This window comes from Aythya marila (genome assembly GCF_965140915.1).
Source record: "Aythya marila genome assembly, chromosome: 3".
Taxonomy (NCBI): domain Eukaryota; kingdom Metazoa; phylum Chordata; class Aves; order Anseriformes; family Anatidae; genus Aythya; species Aythya marila.
Window position 1 is genome coordinate 42758868 of NC_139044.1, and position 13628 is coordinate 42772495.

Genomic DNA, 13628 nt, shown 5'->3' on the forward strand with positions numbered 1-13628 from the left:
ATTTGCTGGTACGAATGCAACATTTGCTTACTTACTTTTTAATATCAAGAAAAATGTAATTACCCAAAATGACATTACATAATGAAAGGAATAATTCTTAGGTAAAGAATTGATAATACTAAACAGCATGAAGCATAGGATAACCTATGACTATCTAGTTATCTGACACGCTTATTTTATCAATACTGGCTGGCAGTCAAGTAAAACTGACTTTCAGTGTCTTTCAAAAAGGTTTTGCAAGAAGACAGAACATACCTCATTAATCTAAGTTTTACCAGAAGCAAGTGTACTTTCTTACCGATTCTGCTGCAAATCCATATACTGTATATTTACTCCTCCTTTAATATCTTCATAGTTACTTTCAGAACCCTAAAAAACAAAACAAACAAAAAAAACAAACAAACACAGAATCTGGTTTGTAACTATACATAGTTACTTATTAAGGGACAATATAGCAAAAGAAAAAAAAAAAAAAACACTTTTCAGGTGAGCATGCTCTTACCCAAATTGCATCTGAAATGTGTTCCTTGAGGATTCTGTTGACATCCCAGCTGAGAATGTAACGTTCTGACGTATCTTCAATCTCCCATTTGTTTAGATTTGAACTCGTTAGCATATAAAAACTCGATCTCTCTTTATCCCAAAGAACACTAGAAATCTGCATTTAAAAAAGAAAGATCTTTAAAGGTTAAATGACAACGTTGCTGTGAGGATACAAAAATCTATACCACTCTCAGTTCATATAAAAATCACTTCCTTGGGCAACATGCGGGGGCTATATTGGTCAGCGTATTATGATAATTTCTAAAAGAAGTTTTATTTTATAGATTTAAGAGCATCTATAATGAGTACGTTTCTCACACCTTCTGTGGAATTCATTGCCAATGGTCAACCTAATCCTCAACCTTGCACAGCCCTTTATCAGAAAAGCATATTTACAGGTAACTGCTAGTTTCTTCAAGTAGCAGTGAAGCTATCACTAGGAACAGTCAAGATTTTGATGCTTTGCAAAATTGCCCAAGAGGTGTTACTACTTTAAAGCCTACTTTTATTCAGATCTAAAGAACAAGTCAGTGTTCTCCATTACATAATATACATACTTAGTCAGTTTTTGCCTGCCTTTTTAATTTCCAGAAAATATAAATAACATAAATCAGTTAAGAGGCCTGTATTTGTTTTGTTATCATACATCCTTACACAGAATTTTCTTTTTCCTTTCCAAAAGGCTGAGACCAGAAATTACAGAAATTAAAGTAGATTACTATCTGAGCTTTTTCAAGCTTACCACAGCATCATTTCCAGGTGACAATATTCCCAGAAGAGAAGAAACCTTTCGTCCAATTCCAGAAAACATGCCCTGACCTTGTGGCAGGGCATGCTGATGAATCTTGCCAGAACTATCTGGAATCAATCGAACTAGCTGGCCTCTAGAAGATGATAAAATAAAGCTTCCTCCCTAACAAAAAGAAAAAGCAATTACGTTAAGAAATTAAAAGCACGTTCCTGAAGCCATCTTATAGTCACATAAAATTCTTTGTTAAAATGATAATGGCCTGGAGGTTGCTGAAAGAACAGACTGCTTACCTCTACAAGAAATGTTCACAGAATAAAAGGACAGACTAATTTTTCATAATCATACCATATAAGTTATGCTAAATGTTTGATTTGTTTAGGAACAGAATGACTAATTATATGTCATATATGTAATGATGGAGTTTTTAAATCATCATTTATTAATAAAATGGTTCTGCTCTGAAAACCATGTTCCTCTAGCTCTAAATTCTCATAGTTTTAACATTGACATCAATGTGATGTCTTTGCTTTCCTCAACTTGATACCTGAAAACTGGGCACAACTCAGTTCTAAGAGGGTAGATACCAATTAGTATTTCTTAACCCCTTGAAACTCTCAACAAACTCACCAATAAGATCACTGGCTTATGATTAGGTTTACAAATGTTTATGATGTGTTGATGCCCTAAAATATTTATAATATAGGATATAAACACTGAACATTATGCTGCCTTGTTGAAAAGGTCATGAAACAATATAATTAGGAATAATTCGTTTTTAAGATATCAAATAGTGTAACATTTGCTGGTTTTTTCGGGAATATATTCTATTTGGAGAGTTTCTTCCCCATTTAAACACATCACCAGCAGAAAATGGAATTCACAGTACAGCTTTTCTTTACTTCCCTACTAAAATCTCTTGAATGCAGCCACTAGTGAGCTTTACCAAAAGACACTGAGTACGTAGACTGTGAGTTCAGATGAAGCAGTCCCCTCTTTTTTTCTGATAGAGAGGGGTATCACAAGCTGAGACCAGGCTTGATAACCCCGTGGTTCAGTCCTGCATGCCTCTCTGACTTTCATAACCCCACAACCTCTCCAACAGAAATCTATGACTGCCACTCATCTCTGCCACTTAATATCACCAACAATCTCTGAAACTCCTCCTCAGAGCATCTGATGGCTTTCTTTGTGACATTCATTGGAGATTTAGTGCTGAAAACAAGGAACATTTGATCTTTGATGTTTAGGTTAGGAAGTAAAGCAGTATTATTTCATAAATCACATTGCACTGTACCTTCACTGCTGTTAGGAAACTGCACAGGGAGCCTCCAAAGTCTGTGAATGTCTCCGTATAGGAACCTTCGTGTGCAACGTTGGGCCAGTAGCGCACAGAACCTTCGCTGGTAGCAACCATGATTGCCAGAGACTTGAAGGGAGAAAATACTTATCAGAACATGCAAAATAAAAAAATAATCACACCATAGCTTTAACTAAATGTTATTTTACATAAAGATAACATGATTTTTAACACACAAATAAGTAATAAATATGTATGCTCATTGACAAGCAGAGAACTGAACAGCAAAAATGATTCTGCAGCATAACCTAGCACATGCAGGGAACGTTATATTTGCTTATTTTGCTAACAATACTTTGTTATGGGTTCTAGTTCCTGATAATTCAGGGTCTGCTACTGAAAATCAAACCAAATTTACAGTTGCAAGAAGAAGTCTGGATAGTTCCAGATGCCAAGAGTTACAAGCTACTATGAAAGACTTAAAAAACAGACTACAATTTAAGAAAGAAATTGCTCTAGAGTCATTAACAGAAGAATTAAGTCACGCAGTTGTTCTTTTGTTCAAAAAGATGTTAAGCCCACTGTGTACCTCCATTAGGGCTTCTAACTCCAAAAATCACTCAGATACCAAATTCAAAGCACAATGCAAGAGACTGTGCTCAATTAAAGATTCACACAGAAATCTTTTGCACTGTACCTAAGCAACTGGTTGCTGAAAATCACAGAACAGAAGAACAGTACCTGAGAGCTGTCATTGAGCTCTGTGAGATTTCTAGATGATTTTTAACTAGACACAGATGTGCACAAAGGAGAATGGTTGGCTAATCAACATGAGAACAATAAAAAAAACCTACATAACGCATTGCCCTTGGTGACTCCTGCCTATTACTTAATAATTTTCAATTTACTTAAATATTTCCTAGCATATTTCTATGACTATGAAGTCATAGTATCCACACATAGCTCCAAACTAAAGAAAGATGAAATTAAAAAGAAAAAAAATAAAATCATTGTTAAGATGTATTGTTTCTCCTGAAACTTCTTTGTGTCTGAAAAAGTCATAGGACACTATGAGCTATGAGTTAATCACAAGAAAGAAAGATAGCTTTCATCATTTGGAAGTGTAACATAATGACAAGTAAGAAGAAAAGTTCCCAGTACATATTTTTGCACAGCTTCTTCCTTCCAAGGACAACTGCTTATCCGGTTCTATTACGGCACTGTATGCATGAACTCTAAACTATGCCCAAGCTGAAAATGAAAGGTTTCTTTTTTTTTTTTTCTTCTTCTTCCCATAAGTGATTGTGACAAACACACTTGGCACTTTCACAAAACTTAGCTGATCATCAAACCTTATCCTCTCACACTTTGTGGTAAGAAAATGTATGTAGCAAAATCATCAGTCAAAACATAAGCCATCTGCCCTTCCAATGTCAGCTTCATTATGAAGATTAGATAAAGGGAGGATGCTGGTTTTTGCTTTTCAGCCACACGTACCCAGAATTAAAAGAGAGCTGAACAACTTTTTCAGCCAGCATGCATTTAAATCACTCTTGCTTAGACTGAATATTTGAAAGCGCTAGTGTCAGTTAAACACAATACTTCTTAGCTGACTTAGTTTGTTAAGAAAGCATGCTAAGTAATCCACACGAAAACTCTTAATTCAATCTGATCCTATAACAGATAGATGGCAGAAATTGAAAAGACTAGCAGGATTATATTTCAAGCATATTAACAACCCTGACATTTGGAATATATATTACAATACCAAGCGCACAATTTGCAAATAAATACTTGATAAAATAAAATATATTCAAAGTTAGTCCAAAAGCATTTTTAACCCCAAACTTTTGAAGTTGATCACCTGCAGGGAAGGCGCTTCGCCTGAGGAACTGTGACAAGATATAGCTGCTAAACTGGAACTCCACTGGAAATCACTGGGTGGCAGCTGCAGTTCCTTACACAGAGATAACTGTAAGAAAGAGATGCGATTATAAAGATGAGACATGCAAGAACTCATTGAGCAGTGTCAAAAATTCTAGAGACTTTGTGACACGGCAGTATTAAACTAGCTTGAACACTGTATAAAGTGGAAAAAAAAGAAAAGAGATTTTCAGCATGTTTGTCACAACAATCAAACAGCTAAAACACACTTATTTAAATATTTTTCAAACATAATTGCTTTCCTTTTGTTATTTCTGTTTCTGAAAATACTACCATTTTGAATTATTTCTCTGCAATTTCTTGGACATTCCTTAAGATAATATACTAACAGCAAAATAAAATTAAACTGAAAGTGGTTGAAAAAGCTCACTAGGTATTCACAGAGACTGGGGGGAAGGAGAAACATTACTCTCCCCCAAAACAAGGTGAATCAATCAGAAAATATATGATCCCTTCAAAAACCTCCAGAAGTACCAGAATGCACATTCCTGACACTTCTGCACTTCCATAGCCTCAGTGCAGAATCTGTATAATTAATAAGCTTTTCATTAATTGGAAGGTACTGATTTTTCAACTACAGAGTTCCTCTGACTACACTTTCTACATGCACTGATATGTTGCTATTAGAAAAACTTTTCTGCAGAAAAACATTTTTATTGGCATAAAACTAAATGAAATGTGTTCAGTGCCGCTAAAAGTCAGTTGAAAGTCACTCACAGAATTATCTAATCCAGTCTGTAACATATCAACTAGTTTCTAACTACTGGAATGAACTTTATTAAGGCTATCTAACATTTAAAAAAAAAAGGAAACCTATTAAGATGCAAAGATTAAACCTTGCTGTTAAGGTGACAATTAAAATGAAGAAAGAAATCTAAAACTGCCAAGCTCCCTCCAAAACTTTAATTACTGTTGTTACCATGACCTCGTACGAAATGCTGCTTTTGGTAGAAAATGGGCAAACTTTAAGTTATAAGGAAACCCTGGATTTAAAAACAGCACAACTGGGTAACTTGTTCAACTAGCATAAAACACAGCAATGCCTCCATCCTGATCTTTCATTTACCTTTGCAACCGGAGACTGACCAATCTTCCAAATGATCAGCTTCTCTCTATGGACCAGCCAGGCCCATCCACTTTCATCCACTTGAACGCTCAGCTGGTCATCGGCTACATAAAAAGGATTAATACTTTAAGACACTGCAGGAATAACCTGAAAACCAACTAGCCTTCTTTCTCATATGCAAAGAAGTATCTTTTGTACTGAAATTAAATTCTGCATCACAAGTTCTACATATCCAAAGGACCAAATTACTAGATATAGTTTAAAATCCATTTGACAAACCCTCAACATTTGAGAGTGAAAAGCAAGACAATCCTAGCAGCTTTTCATTTCCATCAATTTACAGCAGATAATTCATACCTTAGAAACTGATGAACTTACAAATCCGTTACAAAGTTACACTTTTTTGGTTCCTATTATCTCTATTAGAGAAACAAAGCAAGTAATTTCTTTAACTCAGGGAACAGTTTGTATTACCGGGGCTTTTAGAAGTGAGAATAAAACCACCATTAAAAACAATAAAACCACCACTACTGTTTCTTTATTTTCTACCTGCTGAAAAAACGTGAGCTGAGGTTAAATTAAACTATGTATTCATTTAATGGCTTAGAGTACATGGACTAAAAAAATAAAATTAGAGCATCCAGTCCAGGAAACAAGACTCCAAACAAGCTTGCTGAATTCTAACCAAGACTCACGCATTTTACACTGCAAAGACAACTTTTAAATACCATCATCACCACATTAACTTTTCCCCCACCTGTCAACTCTCGTGAGGGAAATAACAGATAAAATCAATTCTTACCATCAGCCTTCTTCAGGGCTTCCATCACCTTAACAGGCAGAGAAGATCCAAAAGCCTTAACATCATAGTTAATAGTGTCGCTTGCTGAGGGATGCTGTATAACTCTGGTGGGAGTTGCTCTTAAAAAACAAAACAAAAGCTGTGATTAGTTTTCCATTCTTTCTCCCGGAGTTTCAACATTTGCTTTAAACGCGTAAGCTTTGAATGTTTTTGTTTTGTTTTACATGCATAGGTTCTTGTTCGTCCTATACCACAGACATAGCTGAGGAACTCCCTAATATGAGATATTTCAAACACATTGAACTTGCATCATTTAACTTTAAACTATAGAAGAACCAGAAAATTGCTCAGCTATAACAAGTTTCAGTCAGAGTTTGGTACTATGAGAACTGATGATGTCAAACAGCCTACAAAGAAGCATTTAAGAAACTACAGGCCAATAAAGTCTTACTGCTTCTATAGTAGAGTAAATGAATATTTTATATTAGTAACCAGCATTTTTTTTTTGTTATTTTCATACAGGGAAGTCATGCCTAACGATTCCATACGAATTTTTTGGGAAAAAAAAAGAAATCAATCAACACAACTGAGACGTTACTAAGCACTTAAATTTCTCCCTCTCTCTCAAAAAGATCCTTTATCACATATTTCTCACAAAATCAAGCTTTGAGAAAGGAGGAAGTCTTAAAAGTCTGTATCAAAGAAAAAAATAAACACAAATAATGCAGAGGCTAACGTATACACTTTAAGAAAGATCCCGTCCTATAGGACCCGTGCTGATGCCCAAGTTCTTCAGCACAAGCATGAGGAGCCAAGTACCAGAGTGACAGCTGGCTGACACGGCTGTATGACCTCGGATGGCCAAACAGCATAAAAAAAACAGGCTGAGCTATTAAAAAAGGCTAAAAAGTAGAACAGAAAATAGCGTAACGAATCCACACAGCACGACAGCTTCACAAGTACGATGGTGCCCTAGCGCACACACCCCAAAAGCGTATCGTGGACTAAAAAAAATAAAAATAATAAATAAATAAAAGGTTTAGGGATGCTCAGAGCCTAGAGAACACCTCGCAAGAGGTCCCTGGGGACCGCCAGCCGCAGGACCGACGCCTCACCGCGCGGAGATGGAGCCGCTCCTCCGCGCCACCGGGGAGAAGAGCCCGGGGGAGACGGCGGCGGCCGCTACGGCCAGGCCCTTCCTGCCGCCAGCCCGGGACAGGGGGCTGGGGGCGGCGCTGCCGAGGTTCCTGCGGGCCTGCCCGACCGGGGTCCGCGGGGAAGCGGGAGCCGAGGGGAACATGGCTGAGGGGACAGCGGCAGCACCGGCCGCGGGGAGCCCGCCTCAGCCTGCCCGGCGCCGCCGACTCGCGTCACTGCCGAGCGCGGCCGGGCCCTGCGCGGAGGGCGGGGAGACCCCGCGGCAACCGCTCGCTGAGACGGTCGCCTCACGGCGGAGCCCTGCGGCGGGCGGATGGGTGCTGAAACGTAAAGGGTGCTGCTGGTTTTGTCATGTGTCGTTGAAAGATCCCTGCAAAGCGCTGTTTTGGTGCTTTTGGGTGAAATTTGCGTGTTCCTGTAGTCGCCCGTTCGTTAAAATCACCTGCGCTCGGCCAGTTTTCTCATTAAAAAGTACCCCCAAAGAAAGAATGCTCCGTGCGAATTTTGGTGAGGAAAACCCACAAAGCAAAAACAAAATGTGCGCACAGATGTGAAAAAAAAAAAAAAAAAAAAAAAAAGTAAAATTCAAGCTGCCACCCACAGTTCCCAACGTCCGCGAACAGTAACATTCAGATTGTTTTAAAAACCGATAACTCCCTTCTACGTCTCCTTTCTAAAACACTTAAGACGGTGCAGTCAGTGCAAGCAGCAGCCCTTTGCTGCCTGAAGCCTCGTCCCTCTTCCTCAGTGCCTTACTTGGGCCCCTTTTGCTGCCCAGCCCTGTGTTGGGGCTTCATCTTCAGGAGAGAGCCTGATCTAAGCGAGGACTTGAACTGGGAGAATGGAAATAGACCTCCTATTAGAGCCACAACTTCAAAATATATAAGAATTTTAATTTTTTTTACACTTCTATTTTGATTGATTACTTGAAAAAACGCGTGGAAAATATTGCCAAGGTAGACTAGCTGCAAACAGTTGCCTACCTATTTAGAAAGAAAATTAGTTTGAAAGGCTAGCAGCATCTGTGAACAACATTCTCATAAATTGGTTACAGAAAGTACACAGCCATAAGTAAGGTGTTTGATGTATTTAGCAAGGTAGTTTTGAAAGCACTTGGAAACAGTATTTGAGCCCTGAAAGTCATGACTGGGTAGCAAAATGTTATGAAAGGAAATAGTTCTAGCCTCCAAGATGAAGGTGAAAAAGTCTTAGTAGTAACTACATCAGTAGTAATAAGACTTTGAGATTATGCCCATAGTTATCATGTTAAATACAGAAAATAATGATAGATGCTGAAAAATCATTATACTACGTATCTCTGTGTACACGTAAATGTAATTACATTTTTTTATATGTCTGGGAATCTTCATTCCTATACAGAGAAGATATGTTTAGGCAAAGGCAGAACACCAATGCACGCAGCATAGAAGTGAGGTGGTCTTTTGTAATGTCCTCCAAGGCTACAAAAACACTTTAAAAACTACCAATCGTGAAATTCATTCAGGAAATGTCAGATGAGCTTGACTTATTATATTGTATTCACCTGTGATCAAAGGCATTTCTGAGTACCATCTGGCCTTTGTAATGTACTAGTAGCAACACAGCTGTGTTTTGAGCATGTTAATACCATATTCATGGAACTGAACCTCTTGCTACTAACTTAGCTTAAGTAGCTTAAACAAAACAAACAGCAGAGAGCAGAGAAGAGGCAAGATTTAGGGCACAAATAGCAACAGCTGGCAACATGAGCTTCAAGGTTGTTTTTTGGTTTGTTTGTTTTTCATATAAAGAGTAGACCTATACCCTCTTCAAGTCCTTTTTCTACAACCCCAAAGAACACTACCACTTTTCACTATTTTGTCTTCTTTGTACTTGTTAGGATAACCATAAAAAAACAATAGCGCTAAAATCACTAAAATGGATTGCATACATTGGAGTGAAGAGTGCTTACAGCACCTTGCCAATTCATATTACAGCTGGGGTTTTTCACAATGATATAACTGTCAGCACATTTCAATGTAGCAATTACAGCCCCATTAAAGAGAGCTTCTCAACCAAGTTTAAAAGTCAAGGTGTCTGGCAAAACAGTCTCCTATCTGTGCATCGAGCATCTGAGCAGTAAGCAGCTGTTGACATCTAGATAAATGATGTTCTTTTTGAGAAGAGGAAGAATGATAGTTTAAAATTAGAAAAGCCTCGAGCTAGTTTCATCCACTGCTTTTATGTCAAGTGTTTACTGATCACTGAACTTTTCCCCCCCCCCCTCAAAAGTCTTGAGAAGCAAGATTTGACTTGATGTGGAATTTGAAACTTGGGCAGTTCAGTTCTGCATTACCTGTTTTAGGTGAACCATGACCTAATGTCAAATGCTTACTAGCCAATCAAATATTTCTGTTGTGTAATACTTTATAACAACATATTCTTTCAGTTTTTTTGTTTGTTTGTTTGTTTTACAAGACTTCAGAGTAAATAGTATTTTGTACATAGCACAGGTTAGGTTTGAAATGTCAAGTTTTGGGTGAGGAATTTATTTTCTGAAAGGTCTATTTAATCTTTTCAGCAACAGAAGTATAGCATGAAGCAGTAAATGTTTTACACATTACCTTTATGATACACAGCATTACTAAAACATGAAGGAGGCAATCACAAAAAAATGCAGTCACAAAGTGTAATAGAGATTGTTTTATAGTGCTTTCTGATGCAGTCAGATACTCTCACATTAAGTCTTTTCTATGACATGTGGTCCATTTTTGCCCTATGGAACATGCTGCACAAGGCAGCAGCGTGGGGTGATGGTCCTTCACAAAGAACACCCAGCAGGGTTGTTAGAGATGCACCACTGGTTTCCACCTTAGACAGGAAAACATTAAACTCTTATAACAAAAGCAGAATACAGTGCTTTAATTCATTTCTCTCTCCTTTTTAAATGTTGTCTCCGTTTCCTCCAACAAAAGGATCAAATTTTCTTATTAAGCTAACAGAGCTCCTACAGTTCAAAGTGCAACCACATCCATCACTGCCTGGCACTGCTGGGGAGGTATACAGCACACCACGTGCACACAGAGGCAGTGCCACATGCATTGTAGGTGTGTAAAATAATAATCTGTACTTGTCTAGCAAAGTTTTCTCACCTTGATAAGATCTTGGTTTGGTCCAAGGAATATTATAAGGTCTGCTATCCGCTGCACCTCTTATAACAAGTATTCACCTTTCTTTGAACAAGACCTTTTCTGTAGCTTTTCTCACTTTATGGTAGACTGCAACACCTGCCCGAACAACTAATGATCAACAGACATAAAACATTCATTAAGTTCAGCTGCAATTAATTCCCCATAATATCACAGTTTAAACTCACAAACAAAAAGGCTCATTGCACTTGCATAAGGAGAGAGATTAAAGTTCAAGCTCCTCTAAATACAGTATCAAGGCAATTATTGTTAGTCAACACTGAAATTAAATGTTTGGTCAGTGGTATTTTTGGCATATCTTTATCATATCTATATAATATCTGCTTCTAATAAGACTATATCAGAAGGCATAATTTTATCTGGAATTAATTTTATTTTCATTTTATACTGCAAGGATCTCATTAGTATTTTCACAAAGTGCCATTATAATGGCACATTAGAGTTCTTAAATTAGAAACATGAAGCCTACTTTATAATGCTACTATTTTACCAGTTGTCATTGAGAGAGTGACAATAAAACCAAACTTGTACATGCCTTAAAGAGGACAAAAACTTACATATATAACAACTGCTTTTGGACGTCATCTCAGAAAGGGAAATGAAACTAAAGAACTGGGAAAATAGAGAAAGGAAGATGTATGCAAATTCTAGATTTCTCTATCGTGAACCAAAAACAGTAAAAAAAAAAAAAAAAAAAACAATGCATCTGTCCTCATATACAAAGTCAGCTAGTTGTTTTTTTAATAACTTTCCTCCATACTCTCTAAAAATGAGTTCTCATTTGTAATTCTCTATATTAACTGTAGATGGTGACCATAATCAACTTAGCATTTGCTCTGAGATAGAGCAGTGAGACATGCACTTTTGAATTCCAGCATTTTAAGATTAGCAACAAACAATGAAACAAAAATTCCTTGAAAAGGGAAGAGACAATGACATGAAAATGATGTTTGACACTTAATTCCCCTTAAAATACTGATTTTACTTGAGAATGCAGCACATAATCATACAGTGCATTACAACAAACGAGTCTAAATGGTCTCAATTAACGTAACACACAAAGCAGAAAAATCTACACACTGAAATTGTCTGAATGTGATAGACATTTTAAAAAGTTATAATAATTATTAAAAAGCTCTCAATAAAAAGTTTAAACACATTTCAGTTTCAAAAGGATATTTTGTACATTTTGGAAAAATATAACATTTACAATAACTGAAACATAAGTTATATTCTTTGTAGTTTGTAAGCTTCCATTACTCATACATTCTCTCGTACATTTTCTTTTAATAGATTATTTTCTCTGGATTGTACATCTAATGCAAAAGCATCACTATTCTGAAGAAATGCTTGTTTCTGCATTAGTTTCCTGAAAAGTCCATTTGGATTTGCAAGCAGTTCCTCATGTTTTCCGCACTCAAGGATTTTGCCCTGGCCGAGGACTGCAACAGAATCAGCATTCTGAATCGTAGACAGACGGTGAGCAATAATTAAGACTGTCCTCCCTTCCATCAGCCGGTCCAGAGCTTCTTGCACTAGATATTCATTTTCAGCATCCAAAGCACTAATCAGAAATAACAAACAGAAGGGGTGAGGAGAAGAGGATATTTGTTATTTTAAGAACAGGTTAGTTTTGTTTGCGTTAGGCTTATTTTGCTAAAACTCCAAACACTTAACATTGTTGGTGAAGCTGAACGAATGGAACAGCAAAAAAAGTTTGATGAACATGCATAGTGCTCACATCCAAGTTATACGTGTTACATATTCTTATATGCAAAAATATGCATGAAGAAATAACACAAAATTAATTCAGTGGAAAAAAGTAAGTTATGCTGCACTGCAATCATGTCTTCTATGCTATCAACTTCATCATTTAAACTAAAGATACAAAACGATTTTGAAACAGCTGTTTCAAAGCTAAGTTGCATGTTACATAGAGTTAACCGAAATATTGTAATACAGTGTACCAGTACCTTCCACTTCGCATAAAGAAAGCTTTTATCACAGGTCTCTTAATCTATTTACCTAAAAAACACTTTTTGGGAGGAGGATGAGGGGGTGCCAGATGCTAGATAATTTGTGCAAGGGCGTGCAGATAAAGGAAATGAACACTTCCCAAATCTCAGTTTTACAAATAGATCATTTCTAAGTTTCTATTTTCTTTCTTACCTTGTTGCTTCATCTAACAGAAGAATTTTAGGATTCTAAAGAAGAAAGTAAAATTGGTTATAATTACACTTAGATATCTGAATATTCATAACAACAGCAACAGTATTCATACAGCTGAAAACTCCAAGTACATATTTCATCAGAAGAACCGTGTGTCACTCAAAGAAAGCATTGCTTTTAAGAAGACTACATGCTTAGAGGACAAAAGAAATAACTCATCTTCAAATTTTGCAAGCTGAAGTAACAGAACACCATTAACTGATAACTATTTAAAAGATACAAACTAGTAGTACTGCTTGTAGTCAGTTGCTACAAACTAGTAGACTGCTTGTAGTCAGTCTACTACATATAACTGTCTAGAATCAAAAAATATCAAAAATCTACCAACAAGCAGTACTTCACCATAGATTAAATACATAGTATTTAAGAACTCTTCCCAATTAAAAAACATAGAAACATCTGCATACAAATGCCGAAGAATTCTTTTCCAAACTACAGTACACAATCCAAACTTCCTTCTCCTTCAGTTAAAATCTAAAGATTTTACTATCAATTTACTTGATTAAGAGGCTACATTGCACTCCCAAATGCATGTATCTCAACAACTCATTTTTTACCATTTATATATGGTAAAAAAAATAATTTTTATATATATATATATATATATATATATAAAACAAAGTTATATTATGTAAGTTTACTCGCACCAT

The 13628-nt window shown here is 36.7% G+C and overlaps 2 protein-coding genes across 2 annotated transcripts in view; both read right to left on the minus strand.

The window, feature by feature from the left end:
- Positions 1-7757, minus strand: part of NUP133 (nucleoporin 133) — a 29215-nt gene extending 21458 nt beyond the window's left edge. The window contains exons 1-8 of the mRNA XM_082755916.1: positions 7519-7757; positions 6404-6522; positions 5602-5705; positions 4456-4563; positions 2589-2720; positions 1286-1456; positions 503-658; positions 299-369 (exon numbers count right to left, since the gene is read on the minus strand). Of these exons, the coding sequence (XP_082612042.1) occupies positions 299-369; positions 503-658; positions 1286-1456; positions 2589-2720; positions 4456-4563; positions 5602-5705; positions 6404-6522; positions 7519-7703 (1046 nt within the window). The 5' untranslated portion in view covers positions 7704-7757. The remainder of the gene's footprint in view (positions 1-298; positions 370-502; positions 659-1285; positions 1457-2588; positions 2721-4455; positions 4564-5601; positions 5706-6403; positions 6523-7518) is intronic.
- A 2326-nt stretch (positions 7758-10083) lies between these two features.
- ABCB10 (ATP binding cassette subfamily B member 10) overlaps positions 10084-13628 on the minus strand; it is a 28187-nt gene continuing 24642 nt past the window's right edge. Inside the window, exons 12-13 of the mRNA XM_082757390.1 lie at positions 12919-12953; positions 10084-12313 (exon numbers count right to left, since the gene is read on the minus strand). Of these exons, the coding sequence (XP_082613516.1) occupies positions 12010-12313; positions 12919-12953 (339 nt within the window). The 3' untranslated portion in view covers positions 10084-12009. The remainder of the gene's footprint in view (positions 12314-12918; positions 12954-13628) is intronic.